The following is a 26,789-nucleotide window of genomic DNA, read 5'->3' as shown; positions in this document are numbered from 1 at the left end:
TAAGCATTTTAAGGAAATATCCCCACCTCCAAATTCCCCCCCAAAATGGAAATATATTTCCTAATGTCCATGAAAAGGCTTGAAAATTTCCAAACAAATTTTCCCAAACATTTCCAAGATTTACCATATTCCCATGAAAATGCCAAAAAAAGAATCTGAAGCTAATTCTCCCAAAACTTCCAATCAGATTTTCCAAAATTTAAAACATTTTCCCCAAATTTCGGTGAAAATGTTTAAAAATTTCCAAGCAAATTCCCTGAAATATCCAAACAGCATTCTTCCATTATTTTAAGCAAATTACTTAAACTTTGATGGCAATCTGGACAAATATCTCCTAAATTTTAAAAGCAGAAATTATTGCTATGTTTTAGGAAAGACAAGATGTAATGTCCTCATATGTGCATGCAGGGTCTTAGGAGGTTAAAGCGCCACAGGTGGAGGAATATGAGGAGAATAAAATTAATACAAGGTTTAAAACGGCATGACATTTATTAAGGAAACTTAAATTTTAAAATATGTGCAAAAACATTTAAAAATGAAGTGACAAAAACACCAAAAAATTTATTCAAACCTTTGAAAAAAAATAAAAACATTCAAAATAAAGGCGGCAGATTTACAATAAAACCAGGACCTGAGACAGCAGAGTGGTCACACTATCAGACACAGCTGACTGATGAAAACAGACATTAAAAGTCTGGATTTGACTACTTCTGGTAGATTATCCCTGTGGCCTATCAGGATATCTGAAGGTGGATTACAACACAGCTTCTGCTACGCTAACACCATACCCCGCATGCAAGCATCAGACGTCTCATGGCGCTGCATGCTCACTGTCCACAACAAACCCATTAAACATCTGCCAGATCATTTCAGTTCCTCCGTTAAACATGGCATTTTTATGTTGAAAGCAAAGAAACAGGAGTGTGGTGCTTTGTATTGATGAGCCTTTGACAGTGTGGAGCCCAGCAGTTTGGTCTCCGTGTTGACACAAGTTAAATCACAATACATTTTAAATGAGGATATTATTCGCGATCCCTCCAGATCGCTTACGCCTGTGTAACTTCCGCCTGACGCTCTTTGTGTCTTGTTAGCTACCTTTTTCCTCCTTCTTCACCCCTCTCAACACGAGCAACAGAGAGAAAAAGAGGAACGGGGAAAAGCACCGAGTCATATCACGCTGCTTTGGACCCCATCACTTGCAACATGAATCAATGTAATCAGGCAGTTTGTCACCGATGTTTGTTTGTGCCGTGGATGCCAGGGCATCTCTCTCATCTTAAATCATCACTTAAACAGACTGAACGCCTTTCTTACATGCACTCCCTATAATAAAGGAAACAGATCTGCCTGTGGACCTCCAGCTGAAACAGAATATTCATTATTTAGCTGCTCGTTGTGTTTGCTGGTGTTTATGTGTGATGTGTAGCGCTGTTTTAAGATATTTAAAGGTTGAAAACGAGAATAAATCTGACTTCAGACCTCTACATGTGAGGCTTTTCACAGGAAACTCCACTGACATTTGTCACTTAACTCAAAGCTCAAAGCTCAGGTCGTGCACAACTATCAGAACCTCCAGTATCCAGTATAATTCATGTGCAAGGTCTGTGCATCGTAAACATTACTGATGCCAACATTTCACCACGAATATTAGAGTCAGCTTGAGATCCCACAGTGTCCGCCCAGCTTTAAGTCTTGCAAAGTTTGCAATAGTTGCAGCTGCATGCATTCATGGTAATTATTTAGCCCTTTATACTAGCATACTGGTCCCATAGGACAGCCAACAGTTCTGATTAAAATTAGGTGTCAAGAGCATGCATTATGCCCCAGATTTAATATTTCTGGTCCACATACGCTAGCCTTCTAGCTAAGGGTGATATCCAAAGGTAGACAACAACACGACCTCTGGTAGTCTTTGCATTCACACGGTTCTACTTCCATTCAAAGCTTCCCAGAGGTTGTAGATCATGTGCAGAACATCTAATCCAATCTGGGTTTGACAGAGGTGCATAAATGCCAGAGTAAGTTCATTTCAGTCAGACTAGCATGTTTACATGTTTTAAAAAGTCCATGAAATTGTTCCTGTTGTTATAACTGCATGTTAACATACTGAGTCTAAGGAGCAGATTCTGGTTCCAGTTGTAAGAATAACTAAATCTCATTTCTACAGTTGAACCCTTTCTCCTGCTCTAGGCCATACCCTGGTTTTACACTCCGTACCAAATTGCTTCATCACACCAACTAAATCTAGAAGATGTGTAAAGTCTGCAGAATCAGATGGAGACCAGCAGTGTTTCCGTGCCAGCCTTTTAATCAGCAAGCTTTTGTCTGCTGTTCCTCTTAATTTGTGAGTTTGTGCAACTATCAGAGGATCCATATCTGTCTCAGTTTGCAAAATAGTTGTTCAAGTGTTTCAACACCAGACTCCATTAAAAGAGGAACAGTTTTTATCAAATCCTCAGCAGGTTTTTCTCTGATGAAATCAGTTTTTGGCCAGATGTGACAGCAGGATCTGACAATAAAAAGGAGGCGTCAGAAGAGTTTGGGCAGCTGTCTCAGGCGGCTCAGGTCCAGTATGTTCCCCACTGATCCTTCTGTCTGACGGCTCCCTGCACTCACCAAAGATGGACGCCTGCCTGAACAGTTCTCCTTGTTGGCTGTTAGCGGTCTGGCGCTGCTGGCTAACAGCTGCATTTTGGGCTTTAAGTCTCTGATCAGCTGACTCTGTGGGAGGAGCTTCACATTCAAAGCGTCAGTCAGGGGTGAACGAGTCGACGTTGCTTTCTCCTCTTCTTCTTCCTCATCCGCCTCCTCGATCAGGCCGTATCTCTTCATGTACTTCCTGGTGGCCAGAGACATGTTGCTAGGTGACAGCACAGAGTCGTTGGAGGAGGTGGGGACCAGCTGAGGGGCGCGGCCTCCAAGAGACAGGCGACTGAGCTGAGAGTCGCTGAGGTAGCGTAGAGCGATGGCATTGGCCTCCAGACTCAGATCAACGCTGCCTCCAGGAAACAGAGCGCTGACGGTCGGCTCGGTCACGCTCAGTCTGGACAGAACCGCCGCCGGGTTGATGGCTGCCAGGGTGCTGACAATGCAGACACAAAAAAAATAAATACACAGAGTTAGGAAAGTGGAAATCTGATAGGAGCGAATCAGATAGTCTGACCGCTGCAGACAAATATGAGGCTTCATTTGTATACAAGGCTGTAAAATATCAAATAAGAAACTCTTTTTAACTTATTCATGTTCAATAACGTTCTGCAGGGTTGCCATGATACCAGGATTTTAGACTTGTTGTTATTTGCTATTATTTTGAGAGGGGGACAGTGGCCAGAGGAGGAAACAGCTGCAAAGCAGCCACAGGCAAGACAGAACCCAGGCCACCTGTGTACATGGGGCCCACCCCAACCACTGGGGTCGTCTGCACCCCTGGCTTTAGTCATTTTTAAGAATATCTGAACAAAAATAGAAGTCCTACACATCCAAATTGATTTTCAATCAACAAAAATCACAGACAAACTCATGGTCATGGTTTTGACTTTTTATTTAATATGCTGACCTTTAAAATTCACAATTTTGACTTTTTATCTTGTTTTTTGACCTTTTAGATCCAGAATTTTAATCTTATAAGTAATATTTGACCTCTAAAACTCATGATTATGAATTTTTTCTCACGTTTTGACCTTTTTAGCTCCTTACTTTGACGTTTATCTCATAATCTGACCTTTTAGATCCTCAAATTTATATTTTAAGTATTATTTTGACCTTTAAATTTAAAATTTTAAATGTTTTTCTCACACTTTTGTCAATTATTTTGAACTTATCTCATATTTTGAATCGTAAGAATAATGATTTCAACTTTCTCTCATATATTTGCCTTTAAAAAACATTATTTGGCCATGTTTTGAACCTTTTGAGCCAATAAGTATGAATTTTTATCTCAGAATTTGAGCCTTTAAACTTATCATTTCAAACTTTTTCAATGTCCTAAACCTTCATCATCATTGCTAGTTTTTTTCCCACCATAATTCATTGCTTGTGAAAATTAGGTTGACAATTTATGGTTAAATGTTGACCCTGCTCGGCCCTCAGGTTGGTACCAAATTCAGAATTCGGCCCCTGCTGTGATTTAGTTTGACAATCCTGATCTAAAACATTTCTCAAAAACACGGGCAGTCTCTGACCCCCCAGTTCCACCCAATTTTCCAAATATAACCGATATAGTCATCAGGGTATATTCAGAAAATCTGACATCAAATAAAATACTTTCGGACTATTTTCCGAAGACATCCTCATAATTTAAGATCCTATTGCCTCTCCAATTTCTTTGGAGAGCTCTTTGGTGAAGGACGTGGACAAATCCAAAAAAAGCACCAAGAAACCTCTACACTTGTCTTTACAAAACAGTAAAAAACCCTCTAATAAACCGGCATGTTCTTAAAGTAGAGCAGAACTAAAATCCTTAACTTTGGTGTGTTTTGCGTCTAGTCTTCTTCAGCTAGAACACAGGTGTCAAACTCGAGGCCCAGGGACCTGATGCGGCCCGTGGTGCATTTTTACCCAGCCCACACAATCATATCTTAATAAGAATTGGCCTGCTGCTATGAGGTCTGCAGATTTTTCCAGTATAAAAATGCAAATTTAACCTTGAAGATTTAAAAAAAAGCCTTGTTAAGTTCTAAAAATCTGAAAAAGTAGAGAGTAGAAATAATTAGATAAAAAGTCAGGAATGAGGGCAAGAAATTACTTTGTGTTTTCATTTCATATTTTCATTTTGCATCCCAAGAATCTAACTGAAACTTAGGATTCTGAATTTCTATTTCATATTTTGACCTTTTAAATTCATAATTTTGACCTTTTTTTCTCATATTGTGACCTTTTAGATTCAGAATTTTTCATTTCAAATCAAGTCTTGACCTTTTAAATGCCCAACTTTGACTTTTAATCCCATTAATTCACTTTTTAAACTCCTACTCGATTTCTATCTCATATTTTGACCTTTTAGAGTCACAATTTCATATTTAATCTTTTTTTTTTGACTTTTTAAACTCTTGATTTTGTATTTCATCTTATATCTTTACCTTTAAACTTATGATTTTACTTCTCCGTGTCATACAGTTGCCTTTAAAACCTTATTTTGACTTTTAATTTTGTAATTTGGCCTTTAGGACTTATAAAGTTGATTTCCCCCAAAATTCATTACCTGTGAAAACACGGTTGACAGTTTTTAGTTAAATGTTGACCCTGTTAGGCCCTCAGCTTAAACCTAAATTCAGATTTCAGCCCCTGCTGTGATTGAGTTTGACACCCCTGAGCTAGATGCTCTACTTTATCTAAATCTTGATATTCTTTTTTTTCTTGGGGAGGTTGTTTTTCCTCTATCAGAGAGGACAGCTAAAGAGAGAGAGAGCAAATATGTGAAGAGAGAGTAGGAGAAGACACACACCAAACATGCACTGAGACCAGGAATCAGAAATGGGCATCTGCTCCCGCAGCTGAGCTAAAACGGTGCTTGCATCTTCAATTTCTAACCAGTTGCACTGGTGACACAGTTGTGTGCATGTTTTGTGCAGATTGTAAGGTAAAAATGTGACAACATTCAAGAAAATGCAGACAGAATCTGTTATTGTAATATGCAAATAAAGCGGAGCAGAGCAGTGCTAACATTAACAGACTGTGCTGGTATTATACACTGCCTGTCCAAAAAAAAAGTCACCACCTGGATTTAACCTAGCAGATACACACATGGACAAAATTGTTGGTACCCCTCTGTTAATAAAAGAAAAGTGAAATCCAATCATTAAAAAACACCAGCAGAACTCACAACTCTGTTTAAAAGTGAAAGTAAGAGCATTTCCACATGCACATTGCAAAAGGGAACTCCAGGGATTGGGACTAAACAGCTGTGTAGCCTTAAGAAAACCACTTATCAGTGAGGCTAATCAGGAAAAAAGGCTTCAATTTGCTAGGGAGCGTAAAGATTGGACTCTGGAGCAATGGAAGAAGGTCATGTGGTCTGATGAGTCCAGATTCACCCTGTTCCAGAGTGATGGATGGTGGATGAAGTGATGCTCCATCATGCCTAGTTCCTACCATACAAGCCTGTGGAGGTGGAGCTATGATCTGGGGTTGCTGCAGTTGGTCAGCTCTAGGTTCAGCAGCGTTATGTGAGGTCAGCTGACTACCTGAGTATACTGAATGGCAAGGTTATTCAATCAGTGGATGTTTCCTCCCCTGATGGCGTGGGCATATTCCAAGATGACAACGAAAGAATTCATAGTCTCAGACTGAAAGAGTGGTTCAGGGAGCATGAGACATCATTTTCAGTCCAGACCTTAACCCCACTGAGAATCTTTGGGGTGCTGGATGAGACTTTGCACAGCAGTCTGACTCTCCCATCATCAACACAGGATCTTGGCGAAAAATTAATACAACTATGGCAGAAATCAATGTTGTAACATTGCAAAAGGTTATCAAAACTATGCCAAGCAGAATGCATGCTGTAATCAAAGCTGAAGATGGTCCAATTAAATATTAGTGTATTAGTGTGTGTCTTTAGGGACAGTCAGTGTATTAGGCAAAAGCTTCACTGCAAAGCTGCTTTTTATTTGCAAAATAAAATGCTGACAAGGAAATGCTACCAATGTTTGGGTAAAAAAATAGACTATGCAGAGGAGTTTCTAATAACAGCCCACTAAGGTGTGTCTAGGACTTTTAGTTTTGTTGTTCTGGTCACAATCAGGTTTCAATATCATATCAGAATTTAGAGTTCTGGTATTGAGACAACCATTTATTATGTTCCACAAAAAATTATGCAGATATTATGTACTGAATTAAACTAAAATGCATGGAGATATGATTTTGGATCAATATTGCCTGGCTCAAGCCTGCACTATCAAAAACGTTACCACAGACAGGCACATCCTATAAGAACCTGATTTAAATAATGAGGAAATAAAATAACTTTGTGAAAGTTTAGAGACATAAACTGGCAAACTTCTGTACCTGCTGCTCTCCACAGTTTGATGTTTTCTTCTCTCAGCCTCGGTCAGATCTTCATCGTCCACGTCAACCCCAAGCTGCTGCAGCCGTTTAAGAGTGGCACTTAGCACTGGGTCTCCTCCTCTGCTCTGCTGCTTCCTCCTGGAGGAGGAGGAGGAGGAGTGGGAGGAAGAGGAGGAGGAAGAGGAGCAGTCAGGAGCTGCAGGCAGGCTGCTCCTCCTGGAGTCCTCTGCCTCCTCCTGCCTGCTATCTGACTCCTGGAGTCGACTGTTCAGCTGAGTCTAAAGAAACACAGAATGTAGACATGTATGAGATTACTGACTATTTAGATTAAAATTCAGATGAACAGTTTCACCGATCATCTCTCAGTACCATCAGGTTGTGGTAGAAGCTCTGCTGCTCATCTGCAGGTGTGATCATGCTCACGCTCTCCCCCAGCACCGGACTCTGCAGCCCACTGAAGCTGAAACAGAAGATTATTACTATCATCACCAGCTCCAGTCAGCGTTCCCAGCTGTTATGTTGTTCAAATGCTTTTATTATGAAACAGCCATCTGAGTTTTCAGTAGCAGCTTAACACTCAGCAGGAGAGAAATGAAACTTTAAACCATGCACACAGAAAATCAAAGTCCCAGCCACCAAATCCTGAATCCTCTCACCTGTGAGCAGCAGCCTCCTGACCTGTGACATCACCGTCCTCAGCAGGCGTGTCTGCATGTGGTGGAGGTCTGGAGGAGGACGGGGCTGGCATAGACAAAGGGGGAGGGGTTGGTGAAGAGGGGGGACTGGTGAAGCAGGTGGGAGGAGCCTGGTCCTCCTGATGAGGGAGGGGCTGCACAGGATCCCCCCAGAACAGGCTGGCCCCTGAAAAGACAGATGATGAGAAACAGGTCTTTGAATCCATGAGAGTTTATCGGATGTCTCTTGTCTCACCTGTTCCCACAGCGATGCTGGCGGTGCTCCGAGGTGTCTGAGTGTCCACCTGCTGACTGGAGGACTGAAGTTTCCCCTGGGCCTCCAACAGCATCTGCACCTGAGGCAACCAGTAAATATCCAGTTCATCAATCAGCAGCCTGCTAAGCCAATTCACCAGCATTTCTCAGCTGTCATTAAACAGTTTTGTCTAATTCTTAAGGCTAAAAAAAGGCTTTGAGGAGTTTAAATGTTCCCCATCATACACAACAGCCAGAGGGAAGGTGCATTGTGGGTAATGAAGGCAGCTGGTTTTATGATGTGTGGAAAAATCAGATTTCCCAGTTTGTTTGATAAGTGTAGGTGCTCTGTACCATGCTCAAGCTTGGTATATCCGTTTTCTCAAGCACAAGATCACAACATGGACATGACGTTTACTAATATGACCATTCCACACACCCATCGCTTTGACAAACGGCAGTTTTAGAGAGTACATCTGACCAAAACAATTCACAATGAAGCACAAAGTGAGTAAAGCTGCACTCATATTCTCCATGTTGTCTCTATGACTGTGTGTCTTATAAAGAAAAGCTTGCATGAGTCCTTTGACCATGTGTTGTATGTATAAGAGATCACAGAGGTGAAGCCTGGATGGAGCTGGAGCAATTTAAGAGAAAGCCAGCGGTAAAGTTGCCCATGCAACTGGTCCTAGTGTGAGTGTGGGCTAACATTGTCCTCACTGCATGGATGTAACAGCCCTGGGGTTAAGGTTTAACAAGAGACCGTGTTAACTGGATAAACACCTGGTACAGAAGCTGAAGAAAACTGAGATCCTTGTAAAGCAGGGGTGTCAAATTCAAGGCCCAGGAGCCAAATCAGGCCCATGGTGCAGTAATACCGGTCCGCGGGATAATATCATATTTTTGTTATAACTTGCCCACTAGTATGAGGTCTGAAAATTTTCTACTAAATAATAGCATAAACGTAACTTAGATTATTTAAAACAACCTTGTAAAATCATAATTATCTTAAAAAAGAGTAAAATTATTTAGAGTAAAGTCAGAAAGGTTGGAAAAGAAAATAATTGTTTTCATTTTATGTTTCCAATTTTGCAGCTCATGATTCTGAAGTAAAACTTCTGATTTTGCCTTTATATTTCATATCTTTATCTTTTCAATTAATAAATTCAACTTTTTATATCACATTTTGAACTTTTTAGATTCACAATCTAAAATTCTATGTCATATTTGGACCTTTTCATGTCCTAACTTTGACTTTTTAATTTCATATTTATACCTTTTAAACTCATAATTTCTAATTTAATCTCATATTTTCACCTTTTAAACTTATAATTGCTAATTCTACCTCATATTTTGACCTTTTAAACTCATAATTTCGACTTTCTATCTGAGATATTTGCCCGTTAAAAACATTATTTTGACTTTTGAATTCTTGATTTGACCTTTTTAACTGATAAGTTTGATTTTGAGCCCTTAAACTCATCATTTTGACTTTCATTTATCTCAAAATGATTTATCATCAGGTTTTTTTTACATATTTTATTATTGGTCAAAATGAAATTGACAGTTTATGGTTTAATGTTGACCCCATTAGGCTCTCAGGTTAGGCCTAAATTCAGAATCTGGCCCTTGTTGTGACTGACTTTTACATCCCTGGCCTAAATAGTCTGGCCCTCAGGTCGTCTCATTGGAACAAATCTGGCCCAGGACCCAGTTTGAGTTTGACACCCCTGTTGTACAGCCTCTTTAGTTTTTCATTGCAATGTGAAAATATACCTATCAGATAAACTAAAGGAACGAAGGCTGGTGGAGCTAGCTTTTAATGTTAGCCGTTAGCTGTAGAGAGTATATCATGCTTACATCACACCTGTTGACACAATGACCCTGTGAGGAATTTGACTGTTTTCAAAGGATTGTTTCCTCTTTAGATTAGTGGGTTAAATAAAATTTAAATGAGTGTTTAGCTGAATGGGGAAATACACGCTTAGGAACATTTGTTTAGAAAGCTCCAGCAACAGCAACTTTTGGCCTACATTGGGGACGCTAAGAAACACATCGTCAACATATTCTGCTGATGTTGACATAAATACCTGCTAAAACAAAATAAATATAGCTCTCTATGATGTTTCTGCCTTGTTTGGTTGAAAGGTGCATGCAGCTCTTGGAAAAATAGGCAAGCCCTCTATTCCCCCGATCAGTGGTTCTCAAATGGTGTGGCGAAGCACACTGGTGTTCTCACCTGAGCCTGCAGGAGGCGGAGCTGCCGGTCCTGATGGAGGAGAAGCTGGTAGGCGTCCATTGGTGCAACGCCTCCCACCAGATCACAGCACTGATTCACACAGGAGGGATGGGGGAGTAAAGGGTCTGAAGGAGGGAGGCTGCAGGGACAGTTGGAGGGAGGAGGAGTTGAATGTTTGGAGGGGTGAGGAGGAGTACATTGATGGGAGGGAGGAGGAGTTGAATGTTTGGAGGGGTGAGGAGGAGTACATTGATGGGAGGGAGGAGGAGTTGAATGTTTGGAGGGGTGAGGAGGAGTACATTGATGGGAGGGAGGAGGAGTTGAATGTTTGGAGGGGTGAGGAGAAGTACAGTGATGGGAGGAAGGAGGAGTATGATGATGTAAGGAAGGAGTTGATGGATAGTGGCTGGGTGGAGGAGGAAAAGGAGGAGTGAGGTGATGGTAGGACAGGAGAGGAGCAGTTTGGAGAGTTGGAGTCTGATGATGGAAAGGAGGAGGAGGAGCATTGTGGTGATGTGGTAAAGCAGCAGATGGAGGAGATGCAGACGTAGAATGGAGATTAGAGGAAGGAGGAGTCTGGTGATGAGAGGAGGGAACAATAGGAGAAGCACCGTGGTGTTTAGATGATTGAGGAGGAGTTTGATGATGGGAGGAAGGAGGAGCAGAGTTGAGTCTGGAGGATGGAGGAGTCTGGTGATGAGAGGAGGGAGCAGTAGGAGGAGCACCGTGGTGTTTAGATGATGGAGGAGGAGTTTGATGATGGGAGGAAGGAGGAGCAGAGTTATGTTTGGAGGAAGGAGAAGGAGCCTGATGATGAGAGGCTGGAGGAGGATAGTGTTTGGTGGATGTAGGAGGAGTGTTGTGATGGGAGGATGGAGGTTTATGTTTGGAGGAAGGAGGAGTGTTGTGATGTTTGAATGATGAAAGAGGAGTTTGATGATGATGAGGAAAAGCTTTAGGAGCCGATTGGTGCCCCGTGGAGGAGGAGTAGATGGAGGTGCATTCGTAGGTGTGGGTGGAGCAGCAGGTGCACAGCTGCTGCAGGTTGGAGTTGGGGGTGCTGTGAAGGTGAGGAGGAGGAGGTTTGGGAGCTGAAGAGGAGGAGGTTGACGACTTTCTTTCAGCAGGAGGAGGAGGAGGAGGAGGTGCATGGGTGGAGCCAGGGTCCTGCCAGTTGTTCTGATTGGAGGAGAAGCTGCCGTCCATCAGCAGAGAGAGTTCAGGGACAGACGGCTGAACTCCGCGAGACTGAAACACAGAATATCAATAATGTTTAATACAGATAATTGATAGATCATAGTCTGAACAAGATAAACAAAACCAGAAGGCTAAGATTTTGAAAAAATAAGTATGATCCGATCAGACGTTTTAAAGTTTTAAACACTAAGATATGCGGCGGGGCTATTCAATTACAAATTTAAGTGGGCTGAATTTTAAAATCAAGAAATGCTGCTTACTGGGCACCAGCCATGTTCGGCGCCCAGTAAGCAGCTGGTAATGTCAGATTTCAAACCAATACAGATCAATTTGATGGAAAATATGCACTTTTTATTCAAAGTCTCTCATTTTAAATTTGGCAAAATGACAAAAGCACATCAGAAAGTGCATGAAACACAACAACAGAGCTTTATTTGAACATAACCTGAGGTAGTAGAAATGTTTTTTTTCACCTGAATAAAAATAAAATAAATAGAAGGAAAAAATAAACAAATTCTGTAATAATAATTTAACCAGGCGATACTTTGTTGCCAAAATTTTCATAAATTTTAAACATTTTTTGTGTAAATCCAAACAAAAAGGCCCTAAACATAAATTCTTTTACCCAAAAACCACAGTATGAATTATTTTTAAGTTTTATACTATGATTTCTGTTAATATGTGCAGGTCTAATTTTAACAGCCTCAAAGCAGACAGAGCCTCGTGCCTCCCTGAGATCTCTGGCGGCCCCCCTAAGGGGGTCCTGGACCCCAGGTTGGGAACCAAGGCCTTAAAGTGCATAAAAACTTAATTTGCACAGTTGCAGCTACAGTTAAAAAGGACATGTTTTATACCTGGTTCCTTGGGACTACTTCTGTCAGCATCGCTAGCCATGCTTCAAAACAAAGCAGTACATTGTAGGTAGAATGTTGCTAGGCTACGCGGATTGTTGCATTCATGGACTGAAATACTGTGGGAATTTATGAAAACTTGCGTAACAGGTTGCCCTCTGCATCTCTGGCATGACCACAGGCTGGGGCACTTGGGGGTTGGTTCTGGGCCGCATATAGCCCCTGGGCCACTAATTGAATAGGCCTGATATACCGTATTACCGCCCATTCCTAATTCTGTATGTCTACTTGTAGAGGCTGAGCATCTGGTGCACTAAATAAGCCAACATCAACACCCAGTGAACACTGACCAACCATCTTGCCCAACATTTTGTCAAATTTGAAAAATTGCTGGATCAGAAAAACTTCTTAAATTCTGCTGTCAAGTCACATGGTAATGCTTCTTCAGTACTTTAAAATGTGGCCTTATTTGCTGAACAGTACAAGTTGGGACACTGGTGTCCCGTAGCCCATTCACCACAGACTCAAACAAGTTGGCATTTCCACGCTCCAATCAAATTTGATTCTTTCATCACCTAAAAGACTGACGCTTACACGCCACTTGGCTGAGGCTGCACTTGCGCAAGTAGACAGAAGCTTTCAGAAAAATGGGAAAAGGCATTTACATGTTATAGTATTCTGTTATCTTTCAGTTCAAGTAGCAAAATCTGGTCTCAGAGGTGACCGTGCTTTTTCAGTGGCAGGTCCACATCTGTGAAACAATCTGCCTGCTCAAATTAGAGGTGCAAACACTTTGCATGCATTTAAGGTCTAGCTCAAAATCCACCTGTTTTCCTTGGCTTTTGATAGTGCTTAAAAAAATCCTCCAATCTGAGCTACATTTTCCTATCAGTGAATGTGTGCTCTATGCCATGTTATTGTGTCTTGTCGATGATCTCCTGTATTGTTTGGTTGTTTCTTATTATGCTTTAAGTGGGAAGCACTTTGGTCAGCTGAAAGCTGTTTCAAACGTGTTATATAAATAAAATTTACTTACTTGCCTGGTCTTTCCAAATCAATATATAAGGGCTTTTCTTAAATTTTGAGATTGTGATGTTTACTTACCAAAACAAAACCTGATATTAACAACCCAAACAAAACTAGGATACTCAAGTCCAAGTAAATACACAGTGTCACTTCTCCCTCATTGACAAATCAAAACAAGGAAGGGGAGAAACATGATACACCATCTTTGTCAACAGAGATGGCAGAGGTTATTCAGACATGTTGAGAGATTCTTTACCTGCTGGGCGGGGAGATGGGGACTCGGGGACGGTCGTGGAGACAGATCTTCATCCTCCACTCCAGAGTCCTGATCGCTGATGGACAGCCCAGCAGGAGGAGGGACAACACTGAGGACACAAAGGACAAAGCAAACATTAGACTCCATAACGTCTGCTCTGATTGGTTTAAACTTTTCCAGGTGTTTGTTGGATGTAGCCTGAAGATCTTAGGAGACATGAAATACACCTCTGATTCAGGGATGTGATTGGAAAAGGAAGAAAAATACAAGTGCCTGTCTGCCTCCGACAATAATCATCAGCAGTACCTTTTAATATAATCGCCCAAATAAAAGAAGCTTTAGATGGAGTGTTGTACTGTCCCTTTAAATTTTAGTTACCTGTTGAAGGAGCTCCGAGCATCTCTGAACACCTGAGTCTGTCTGCTGTGCTCCTCTGAGTCCAGATCACAGCTCAGAGTCCGACCCTCCACACATGCCGCCTGCTGCACAGACAGAGAGATATGTTACCCCACATCAGACCAACACGAAAATAAAGGTCATCATACAGGTGTGCCGTTACCTGGAAGAGAGTGACAGACTGGGAGGCAGTTAGCAGCTGGTAGTCCATCTGTGGTCCAGATCCTCGACACTGAAACACCTGAGGGGCCGTGTGTGTGGAGGCAAACAGGACGAGGAGGAAACAGCCGCTTTCTGAGAGAACTCTGAAACATGCAAGGGACGGTCAGAGACAGAACATGCCAAAGTCACACTGCACCATCTGTTAATCTGTTAGGATGGTCACTGTGTCAGATTAGACGATCACGGATGAGTATTTTTGTGCCCTGACTTCACCAACGAATACGACAGACTTCACAGAGGCGCCCAACTAATAATCACCATCTCTGTGATGGGGCTGGAAGAGACCGGCTATGCAAAGACGACTGTGAACGACTGAACATTTTGCTTTTTCCATCTGTTATGATAATCCCTCCAGAACACATTATAAAGGAGGGGATATTGGGCCTCTCCATCCCACAGCACCAACTTCATTGTTCTTCTTTCGCTTTGTCATTTTGTTTTACATTCATGACTTGTGTTTGAATCTGTGCTCTCATTGGTCGTCATCGACATTACAGAGGAAATCATAGAAGGCAGAAAGAAAAGTAAATGCACAACACAGGTTATAGCAATCAGTTTTCGAGAAAAGCTGATCCTGAAATCCAAAGGCTGCTAGATCAGGCTATAATCATACTTAAAATGTGTAGTTTGACCTCAGAAAAACTTAATGAGAAGTCCCACCTGTCCTGGAGGGCGGAGCTAAACAGGAACCTCAGACACCACGCCCACACCTGGGGGTTGTACACGTGTGTGACTCCACTCAGCCACCTGCAAAGGATGAGCAATGGTTAATACCTGATGGAGAATTCAGTAATATTAAAATGATTCAGGAGAATTTCATTTCCTAAAGTGAAAAAATACAATTTTACTTTTCCTTCACTTTGGTAGGAAAGTCCAACATTTTTTTTTACAAGTTTTAACTGGTGAATACCTAAAACAATGAGTAGAAGAAGGGAAAAAGGCTTGGCTTCTGTTTCAGACTACATTCAAACACCATGTCTTTGCTGTGATGGAGAAAAAGAAGGCACATTTTGACTTACAGTCCAACCAGCGGCAGCGTGGAAGCTTTAGGGTCAGATTCCAGCATCAGGAGGAGCTTCCTGGTTTGATCCATGGTCAGAAACCTGCAGAGTGAGGTAAATGAATTTTGATGCTCTACTTTGATGCTTTAAAACACACCATGTCACAAAGCAATCAGTGTTTCCTGCAAGATATCATTACCAGTTAAGGCTGGCCTCATACTACAGGATTTTAAGCCAGGTTTGAGGCCAGATTTTCTCCCCTGACGATCGTAGGGATGTATCTCAAGTGGAGCTTCATCACAAACAATTATCTGACTGAATAATGATTGTGTGTGTTGTTAACACAATCACTTTACAGCTCCAAACCGCGTCATAGCCTCCCAGACCCCGAACTGTAAATATCAAACATGTTTGGGCTTTGTTGCAACAGTAAACAACATATGTACATAGTTTATGGTGTAATTACAAGCAGAGGTTGCGCTAACCCTCACCAAGGGGAAGGACAGATTTTAACTGCCGTTACGTAGCATAGCGTGCTTGATCCCTGAGCCTTTTTGGTTTGCATTAAAGTAATTTTTGTGAGTGGATGTAGATCAACAGAGGCTTGATTGTTGAATGGACAGAAGACTGACGATAAATCCGTCTGAGTATGACTGCACGGATGTTTGCAGGCTGAATAATTTCACCCACAACACCACGAAGACGACAACACACCAGTAAAGAAAGAAAGTACCAGCAGCAGCCCCTCAGTAACTTATGTATGTTTGGTTGAATTAAGTCACTTCAACAGCAGTTCAGATGTGTCCTGAGTTCTTTAGAACAACTTGGACTTGTCTCTTAGATGAACTTATTCTCACCCTCTCTGTCTGTTGGAGCTGTGTGGCGGCGGTCTGTTGATGCTGGTAAGACTCCTCAGCAGAGCGGTGGGGATGATGGGAATGGATCGGATGGGCTGAACATCCACTCTGACAGATGGACAGACAAACGACCAGCTGATGCTGAACGCTGCAGCATCAGACTGCTGAGAGCAGATGACATGACCTCTGAGTTTCATCAGCTGACTCAGATCCAGAGCGTGTCTGCTGCTCACGCACTGCTGCAAGGCCTGAGAGACAGACGGACAGATAAAAATCAGGGTGTATGAGGAGAGGAAATTCATCATTACACAGACAGCTCTCTCTTTGATTTGAAAAAGGCGTGAAAGATTGTGTAAACCATGCCAATCCTTGCAGTTTGTGTGGTTCTGTTTCAAATCAGCTGATACAACTGATTGATAAGTTGATAATCCTTTAAATGTTTTAAGGAAATTTAAGGACAAAGGGTCAAGCAAAAAAACCCAACATAGCTCCCGGTGGAAATTATAATTGAGCCACTTCTCCAAACTTTTTCTCTTGTTTTGAAAATTAGATGATTAATCAGTTTAATGTACAAATAACAGGCAAATATGTTCATAACAAAATTCACAAACAAGTAAAAACCTGCTTGTGTTCTAGAATTTATGACTTTCAGTCTAAATTTTTTGGTTTGAGCAGCAGGTTTAACTGTATTTACATCTCTTACTGCAAACTCAACGACACTGTAGACTAGCGCCGAGAAGTCAGCTGTTTGTGACATTAACAAGATGTTGCCATGACAACAGGACACAGTGGATAAACAACATCATTAATTCAGGGCAGTTGAAGCTCTGTGTTTCAATCAAACCTTTGATTTATACAAGGATAACCTGGTCTGAGTGGTTGAGTAACTTTCCTCCTTTTGTCTTCAGATAATCAGACACACACGGAGCAAACGACCAATCACCACCACCATGATTCACTTGTACATGAAGTCACATTTAAAGGAAAGCCATTGGTCAATGCTCTGGCTACTTGTTTGTCTTTAAACTTTATGAAAGGAAGAGCTTTAATTCAGCCTAGACCAGGGGTCATCAAGTACTTTTTCACAAGGCCATATTTAGTCAAGACAGAAACTCTGAGGGCCGGATTTCACATAAACAAAAATTAAATAAATATTTTGGTCTTCTTGAACTATTATTGTAGTAGGATTTGTATTTTCTTTCAAAATGCTGGACAGTTTTAGACATTACCAGTGAGGTCTATCTCTATTATCTATAATGCAGCAGGCCACAAGGAGACGGACCTGACAACAGAGTTGGCTGAGCCCTTGAAGTTCCCAGAGAATGGGCCCTCCTCTAATGTGATTTAGTACCAGTATTAACTAATTTTTGACACTTTTAACCCCTTTTTGATACTTTTTGCGCCTTTTGCCTCTTTAACCCAATTTTTTACAAGAGTTTAACCCCTTTTGAACCACCTTTCCTGCATGTTTTATCCAGTTTGTGTCACTCTTATCCATTTGACACTTGTCTTCTACTTTTTACCACTTTTTAACCCCTTTCCATTAAATTTTTTCAACAATTTTTGCAACTTTAAAACCAATTTTTGCCACTTTTATCCCATTATTGATACATTTTGCCTCTTAAACCCATTTAAACCACTTTTCCTGCATGTTTTATCCCCTTTGTGCAACTCTTTTATTCAGTTTTGCCACTTTTCTATTTGTGCCACTTTTCTTAACCCCTTTTCATTACTTTTTTTGCACTTTTTTGTCATTTGTAACCAATTTTTGATACCCTGTTTTTCCCTTTTACCATTGTTTGCCACATTTTATCCTCTTTTCACAACTTTTTCTGCCAATTACCGTCCCTTTGTGCCACTCCACAACCCATTTTGCCACTTATCAAGCATTTTTGCTACTCTTTAACCCCTTTTCTCCACTTTATCTGTCATTTTTGCAGCACTTGTACCAACCTTAACCCTTTTATAAATATCTACTAATTGTTACTGTAAATTTCAGTAAAAACAGATCAAATGTAAAGACATTCTAAAACTATTTCAATGTTAATTGTTTGCTGGGTGGATTTAACAGCTACAGACATTTAAAACCAAAAGATAATCTTAAAACAACAACATTTTCTCTTCCTCCTTTTCTGAATTTAATGATCTCTCAGGGGGCCGGACAAGAAGCTTTGGGGGGCCTGATATGGCCCCCGGGCCGCCAGTTGATGATCAGTGGCCTAGACTATGGTTTCTCAGCAGGTTCAGTTAGATTTATAAAAATAAAGGATCTTGGACTGAATCAGCACTCAGTCAGGACACGGTCCTCTGAGCTGCAGGTGTCCTACTCACCTTGAAGCAGTGATGCAGCTCAGCCTCTGACTGGAAAGCATCAGACGTGATCTCGCTGTGTGAGAACAAACAGGGAACTAGGACATCTCCTGGCAGCAGAGCAGAAGGAACCCTGCCTGAGGCGCCGCCCTGGTCCCGCCCTGGATCAAACCGGTCCAGAGTCACAGTGACGCCCTCTTCATCTAAACACAGAGGAGTACAGAGGAGAGGAGGTTTAACAAATGACAGCAGCCAATCAGTGCTGAGAATGAGTATGCAGTGACCTCTGACCTGCATCCACAGACACTGATCCCAGGAAGAAGCAGTGAAGGTGAGGCTTGTTGTTTTGACGGGCATGACGCTGAGCCAAACGGAGAGCCTTCTCCAGCAGCACCAACCGAGGCTTTCTGCATCAACACCTCTGTTTAGAGCAGGTAAAAAATAACTGCCACACAGTGGAGCTAAAAATGAGTATGTGCGTACCTGTATGCACAGAGCTGGAGGCGGAGCTTCTCTCCTGCAGGGCTGCTATCCCACAGCGCCAATCGAGATTTTGGGAAACTTAGCGGCGTGAGAGGATTCATTGAGCCTCTGTTGAGTAATAAGAGAAGAAATAATGTACAGTTAAAGGAAGGAGTGGTAACATGAAGATAAAGCTCTACTGTCTCAATATCTACCATTTCATCATCAAGCTCTTTGAAACATAAGACATAAAGTGTGTTGCAACACTTCCCATAAGCTCCAGCTGATGCCGACAAATCACTTTTTAAAAAAAAAACAACTTTTAATACACTCTCATTTCATTCATTTAGTAGTGAGAGCCCACTGCAACAGAAGTCTCTTCCTGGGGCGCCTTGTATCATTACAATCAAGGAAAGAAAAGGTAAAACACAAATCCATACTTACAGTGCATTCAGAAAGTGTTCAGACCCCTTTCACTTGTTTTCACTTTTGTTAAGTTGCAGCCCAATGCTACAGTCAAAAAAATAGTTTCTTATCATTAATCTATACCCAGTAACCCTTCATGACAACCAAAAACAGAATTTTAAAAAATTTAGTTAACTTATCAAAAATAAAAATAAAAAAATCTCACAATGACATATGCATTCAGAACCATTGCAAAAACTCTAAATGTAGCTCAGGCTCCTGCTGTTTCTCTAGATCTTTGCTGACATGTTTCTACACCTTGGTTGGGGTCAACCTGTGCGAAATCAAACTGACTGGACCTGATTTGGAGAGGCACACGCCTCTCTGCAGAAGGACTCACAGCTGAAAATGATATCAGAGTAAAAACCAACCATTGTTGATAGGCACAGATCTGGAGAATGCTACAAAAACATTTCTGTTGCACTTAAGGTTCCCAAGAGCAGGGGTTCTCAACCTTTTCAGCCTGCGACCCCCAAAATAAAGGTGTCAGAGACTGGAGGCCCCCGCTGTACCTGAAGGTGGTTGAACACAGTCATGCACATTCAAGAATAGTCATTTGGAGACAAGGCTGTACACAGGGGGGACAAATGGCCCAGCCAAACTGGGGGCCAGCAAAATCATGGTCCATTGTAAAGTTAAGCTGTGGTGTTTTATATCCAACCTGAATCATAACCACTCTTATCAAAGAAACAAATATATTTTTAATTCATTTGTGCAGTAAGTAGCCCCTTTAAAAATGTAAATCCTTTTGTTTAAAACAGAATAAAAATACTTTTAAAATAGCTAAAATGGGTTAATAATGGCAAACAATGCTGGGAAGGGTGGTAAAATTGGAGTTTAAAGTAGCAGAAATGGGTTAGAAGTGCAAAAAAATTGGATAAAAGTGGGAAAAAAATAACCAAAAATGGCAAAATTGGTTAAAGTGGCAAAAACTGGGATATAAAGTGGTAAACGGAGATTGAAAAAGTGGATGAAATGGCGTTAAAGTAGCAAAAATAGGTGGAGATTTGTTGAAATGGGGTGAAAAGTTGATAAAAACTGTCAAAAAAGGGTTAGCTGAGGCAGAAATAGGCAAAAATGGGCATATTAAATTGTGAAATGTGGCATAAAGAGTGGTAAAGAGGGGTTTATAGTGGCAATAATGGGTCAACAGAGCCAACAATAGGCAAAGAGTGGCAAGATTTGGTGTAGAAGTGGCAAAAACATGCAGAAAAAAGTGGTGGAAAGGGTTTAAAACTGACAAAAAAAGGTTTTTGAGTAGAAAAAATGTGTTAAAGTTGGCAAAATTTGTGGGAAAAAAGTGACGACAAGAGGTTGAAATCTGGCAAAATTAAAGTAAAGTGGAGACAGTGTAAATTAAGAAATATTCCTGGTTTCTTTAAGGCATCTGGTGACCCCCTTTTAATGTGTCGTGACCCGAACGTTGAGAACCACCGCCCAAGAGCACAGTGACCTCCAGAGTTTTGCACAACCAGGGCTCTTCCAAGAGATGGTAGTCCGGCCAAACTGGGCCTTAATAAGAGAGGTGACATAAGGTCCTGATGGTTACTCTGCGTTCCAGAGATCCAGTATGGAGACGGGACAAAGCTCCAGAGAGACAACCATCAGTGCAGCTCTCTACTGATCTGGGCTTTATGGTAGAGTAACTAGACAGAAGCCTCTTCTCAGCGCAAAACACATGTTTTTTTTTTCCAAACTCCAAGCTTGATATTCTTTACATAATTCAGTCTTTATGATGTTGGTGATCCCTACTCCAGGATATCTGAAGGATTTCTGAAGGTTATCCAGATTGGTCTTCTCAGTCTGATGAAAACAGAATTCATTATCTTTTAACAGCAGGAGGACCCTCTATGTTTGATTTGTGTAAACAATAGCAGTTGCTTAATAATAGTATCTCGGTATCAATACTGTGTTGACTATTTGATTTTACCTTATACATGTACTGGATGCACATATTCTTATCTTATTATTAGTACAACAATTAAAGTAATTTTAACACGGACCTGACACAATACAACGATCATTCACGAAAGCCCGGACTGGAAAAGAACTGCGGTTCTCTGGAAAGTCAAACTTCTACTTTTACCTGAGGACAGTCAACAGGTGTGCCACCCACCGCAGCTGTTTATCTAAACGCAGAGGTGCTTTAAACGCAAACTCACCTTCCTCTGATGTTTTCTGGGGTAAAAACTGTCTCAAACACTCCGGACGGTAAAGCCTGGAGGTTCACCGGGAAGCTCATCCCTCCTGTGGCCGACAAAGCGTCACTGTTAGCGGGACTTGGACCCTGGGCCACCGCGGTAAACACTGCTAACAGCCGCTAACGTTAGCCGCGTTAGCTTCCAGCTCGAACCACATCAGCTCCCTCAGTTAGCTCCGTTAGCGTCATATACGACACAAACTCGAGTTTATGTGACGATACCAGGCGATCGCACGAATCAAAAACCTGAGTAGAAGTCGTTTACTCACGTTTATCTCGTTGATTTAACCGTAATTCATCACAAACAGATCACAGAAAACAAAAGTTGTACGCTGTTTAATTATGGCGCTGTTTCTGCTCTTCTCTGGCGGCGCAACTCAATCAGCCAATAGAAAGCGCCGAGGGAGCGATTCTGACCAATGACGTGTCGCTTGGGGTCCCCGTTTATTTCTGCCCTCTCCGTGCTGTCACCGGCAGACAGAAGTTCAACACCGCCACCTAGTGGTTTAAAAAAATACACGGTTTTAAAGGACTATTCTGCAGTTTCTGTTCCTTTTTACCACCGCCAAGGAGGTTATGTGGTAGGCAGGGTTTGTTAGTTTGTTAGTTAGCAACATATCTCAAAAAGTTATGGACGGATTTTCAGGAAATTTTCAGGAAATGTCAGAAATGGCGTAAGGAAGAGCTGATTAGATTTTGGGAGTGATCCAGATCTGGATCCATGACTATTTCTTCACTATTGGCAGATGAGGCTATTGGCGGAGGTCTGCGCTCTCTGAGTGCTTTTCTGGTTTCAGTTTGTGAATCTTTTTTTTTTTTTTTGTATTCACAATTTGTACAAGTATATCTTCAAGAGATGATGTATATAAACAGTCATCAAACAGGGGAATACCTACAATTAAAGCAAAGAATGATGAAGTAGGCTAGAGCAGAAGGCTTGAAATGTATGGATATTTCATATCATTACAGTTGGCAAAATACTTTTGTCCTTATAGTGTTTTTCCGGAGAGGAACTGCACCTATGTGCTTAAACATTGCAATTTACACAGTGTGTAATATTTTGCCCTCAATATTTGGTGCAGAAAATCAACCACTGCTAAGGGTCTAGGACATCTTTTTGTTTCTGTTTTTTTTTTAACTGGAATATTACTGAAGTAAATCTGATGTCATGGCAACTCTATGAGCAATATGAAATTATTGATTACCCAGTTAAGTATTTTTCAGCCATTACAGAGACAGAATGAAACAAAAAACATTGGATAAATTAGAATTTTACAGAAATTTAAATTCAGAGACTTGTAAAGGACCATGTGTCTTTCCTTGTGCTCTGAAATATTTATATGTGAACAGTTGGATCATGTTCCTAAACACAAAGTAATCTCCTGAAGAGCAGTATGTGGATGAATTATTCATCAGCATGACATACGACACTCAGTCCCACAACACCTATACACTTACCTGTATGTACACCTGTCCAGTATACTTCACCGCTGTAGAATAACCAACACCACATGAATGAAACCACAGGACAACAACCATCTTCTTCTGGCCTTTTACACAACCCCTGTTTCTAAAAAGTTGGGACATTGTATAAAATGAGTTAAAATAAACAACACATACAATTTTCAAAAGATGACAATCTGAGAACTGTCATTTATTTTTCAAAATATGCACAATTTTAATCTGACACAATAAAATGTTTCAAAAAAGTTGGGACAGCATCATGTTTACCATCCTTAGCTTTGTTTTTAAAATCTCTCTTCTAGTGTTTATGAACTGATGACAACAGTGGCGTGCACAGACTTTTTCAAGGGCAGGGGCAAAAAGAAAAAAAGGGCACATACAGCGCGCTCTCGTCACTGAAGAGGGCACTAAGTTCGGTGTGTTTTCGAGGGCACTTTAGACATGTTTATATGTTATACAAATGGCACATTATATAGCCTTAAAACAGACAAACTAGACAGACTACTCAAGTTTGTTAGTAGTTTGAAGAACACACATAAATAAATAAATAAATCCCTAGGGGGTCTGGGGGTCTTCCCCCAGAAAATTTTCAATTAAGGAGATGCCATTTCCTGTATTCTAGTGCATTTTAACACCATATTCGCACCAGATAATCCCAACTGGTTCTGTGAGATATAGTCCTGGCTCAACATAGATCAAAAAAGGACCCAACATACCACCCATTTTTACCACTCAAGACGGCAGTTTATCATGTTTTAACCAGCCAAGGGGGCAGTTTAGTGTGTTTTTCCACCCAAGAGGGAAGTTTAGTGAGTTTTGCCTACCAGGAGGGCCCTTTAGCACACATTTTGGCTCCCAAGGGGAACTTTAGCGCGCGTTTTTCAACAAATGGGCCATGATGCATGATGCATCCATCATCCATCCATGCATCCATCCATCATCCAACCATGATGCATCCATCATCCATCCTTGCATCCATCCATGATGCATCCATCCATCCATCCATCCATGATGCATCCATCATCCCTCCATCCATCCATCTATCCATTCATCCATCCATGCATGCATGCATCCATCATCCAAACATGATGCATCCATCATCCATCCATCCATCCATGATGCATCCATCATCCCCCATCCATCCATGATGCATCCATCCATGATGCATCCATCATCCCTCCATCCATCCATCTATCCATTCATCCATCCATGCATGCATGCATCCATCATCCAAACATGATGCATCCATCATCCATCCATCCATCCATGATGCATCCATCATCCCCCATCCATCCATGATGCATCCATCCATGATGCATCCATCATCCCTCCCTCCATTCATCCATCCATGATGCATCCATCATCCATCCCTCCATTCATCCATCCATCATCCATCCATCCATGATGCATCCATCATCCATCATCCACCCATGATGCATCCATCATCCATCCATCCATCCATCCATCCATCCATCAGTCTTCACTCTGACCAAAAGGTTGAACTAACTAGATTTAGAGGTCAAAGGTCAAAGGTCAGAGTCTTTGGCCCTTAGGGATTTATTCATTGCTTGTGAATATGCATCTCAAGAATACTTCTCTGGACTTTCAGACCAAGAACATGCTCTTTAGATGCATTAGTGGCTCTTCATTGCCCATAGGTGTGAGTGTTAGCTTGTTTGGTTTTTAGTGTGTCTGATTTTCTGTCTCTAAGTGTGAGACCCTGTGATTTACTGGTAACCAGTCTGGGGTGTACCCCCACCTATCGTCTAATGACGACTAAGATTGACTCCAGCGTCTGTGACCCTGAATGGGATAGGTGGTGTAGATAATGGATGGATGGAAGTTCAAGGTCAACACTCCCTCTGCCTTTCTTCATGACCCAGCACTGTACTTTTACCGTCCGGCTATTGTGTGCCTCACAGAAGCATGCAGCATCCAGGGGTTATTTTAGTTGATGCTGAACTAAAAACAAATATGATGATGCCTTCAGTGTCTGCACACAAACCTTTACATTTCTATTATTCAAAATACATCCTGATCTTTTATCCCATAATCATGTTTATTTGAGGTGTCTGGAGCTTCTACTTTCCTTGTAACCGTGTACCAATCATGTTTGATTGTATTAGCATCAATTCCCTCTGCTATTGTGACGACCCCAGTCTTAGTGGCTGCAGCTGCACTCAGAGGAGCTTTAATGAGCTTTAATGAGGCTGACTGAAGTGGGTTCACAGGAAACAAAAACTCTCTTTTACTGAGAGCCGAGGAGCAGAGATCAAACACAGAGCAGCCTCGGGGTAAAAACCAACCATGATCCCATAAAGGAGGAGGGGAAGGAGGAGGTGACCCGACCTGTTGACTCCTCTCTATCCTACCAACATTAACTTCATCAGAGATATTATTCTTAATTCTAAAGGAAGCCATGTTTTATGTCTTAGATTATTACTGAGCTTTATTAATTGTCCCCAGACTCCTCTTTGCCCTGCAGCTCTTTGAAATGTTCTTGTGCAGGTATCATTTTTACTTTTCTGTAACCGTTTATTTATTTATAGCTATTTTAAATGGTGTTTAGTCACTGAGACTCAATGAAAGGTCTTACAAATAAAGGTAAAAACTAATCCTGAGGCGCTTAAAGCTCCTCTAGAGCTGCTTTCACACGTGCACTTCCAAAAATTTCCACAAATTCCAGGCAGACAGTCTTAAATCCGGAGTTAGTCACATGCATCCCTCAGCAGGAGACTTTTCCTGTGGAAGGAGACGGAATGGAGGTGAGGTCTGTGCAGGATGTGACGGTAGAACAAACAAACAAACAAACTAGAACCTGCACCCTGGAGGTGGTAGACGGATCAGTCTGCAATGAGATGTTAACGTGAAAATATCTGCTTTTTATTGGAGCTGGAAAATAAAACACTACATAGCAGTTTGTTATGAGCAGATCAGCACAGGTGACAGGTATATATGTCATCACCTCACCTGCTCATGGTACATATTCCTTCATATTTTCTGTTATGTTATCACATCAGCTCTTCCTGGTTTTAAGGAAAACTAACAGAAAGCTGTCTGTAAAAGATCTAAATCAAATCTTAAATTGAAATGACAAGATAAACAGTCATATCCATGACTTAAGAAGTGGAATAAAAATTAAGATAAAAGTCTAAATATAAGAAAAAAAATATATAAATATGAGATAAAAAGTTTAAATTATGAGATAAGATCAATAAATCAGAAAAAATCAATAGATAAAGGTCAAAACATTTAGCAGAAAGTCTAAATTATGAGTTGAAAGGTCATATTTTGTTACAGAAAGTCTACCCAGAGTTAAAAAGTCTAAATTATTAGATAGGTAAAAACGGAAGCCATAATCATGACATGAATAAATTATTATTATAAATTGACTTATCTCATAGCATTGACTTAAATTCTAATAATTTTAACCTTTTATCTTATTATAATGACTTCTATCTCATAGTTCTGAGTTTTTAATCTCATAATTTTGAGATTTTTATACAAAATAATGAATTTTACCTGATAATTATCACTTTGTAAGTTCAACATTATGATTTTTTTTAATCTCAGTTTTACTTTTATATCTCATAATTTGGACTCTTATCCATAATAAGGAATTCTGTTTCTTTATTACAACTTTTTATCTCATAATTTCAACTTTAAATCTCAAAATTAGAATTTTTCACCTATATTTTTTTCTCTAATTATGATATCAATCACAAAATTATGACTTATTAACTCATAATTTTGACTTTGTATTAATATTAATGGCTTTTATCTCATAAATAAAACTACTGGTCTTAGAATTTTGACTGTTTATCTTATAATTACAGCTTAAAGTTCATGTTTTGCCATTTTCTCACAGAACTATAACTTTCTATCTAATAATTCTGACTTTTAATTTCATTT

General features: G+C 40.8%; 1 protein-coding gene across 3 annotated transcripts; it reads right to left on the bottom strand.

Moving 5' to 3' along the window:
* Positions 1-491: 491 nt before the first annotated feature.
* Positions 492-21,760, bottom strand: stil (STIL centriolar assembly protein). 3 transcript variants are annotated; one of them, XM_041792222.1, is made up of 16 exons: positions 21,683-21,760; positions 18,770-18,877; positions 18,578-18,693; positions 18,308-18,489; positions 15,977-16,224; positions 15,138-15,221; positions 14,779-14,865; positions 14,060-14,201; positions 13,879-13,982; positions 13,501-13,609; positions 10,171-11,418; positions 7,933-8,032; positions 7,659-7,863; positions 7,372-7,462; positions 7,003-7,280; positions 492-3,082 (listed from the first exon to the last, which is right to left on the bottom strand). In XM_041792222.1, the coding sequence occupies exons 2-16, from the start codon at positions 18,868-18,870 to the stop codon at positions 2,530-2,532; spliced, it is 3,648 nt and encodes a 1,215-aa protein (XP_041648156.1). In that variant the 5' UTR covers positions 18,871-18,877; positions 21,683-21,760; the 3' UTR covers positions 492-2,529. The 3 variants fall into 3 exon arrangements, with proteins under 3 accessions (XP_041648156.1, XP_041648154.1, XP_041648155.1); XM_041792220.1 differs by having other exon boundaries at positions 21,376-21,754; XM_041792221.1 differs by having other exon boundaries at positions 13,879-13,979; positions 21,376-21,754.
* Positions 21,761-26,789: the final 5,029 nt, after the last annotated feature.

This window comes from Cheilinus undulatus, linkage group 7, assembly GCF_018320785.1.
Source record: "Cheilinus undulatus linkage group 7, ASM1832078v1, whole genome shotgun sequence".
NCBI classification, from domain to species: domain Eukaryota; kingdom Metazoa; phylum Chordata; class Actinopteri; order Labriformes; family Labridae; genus Cheilinus; species Cheilinus undulatus.
This window is presented reverse-complemented; position numbering and strand designations above follow the sequence as displayed.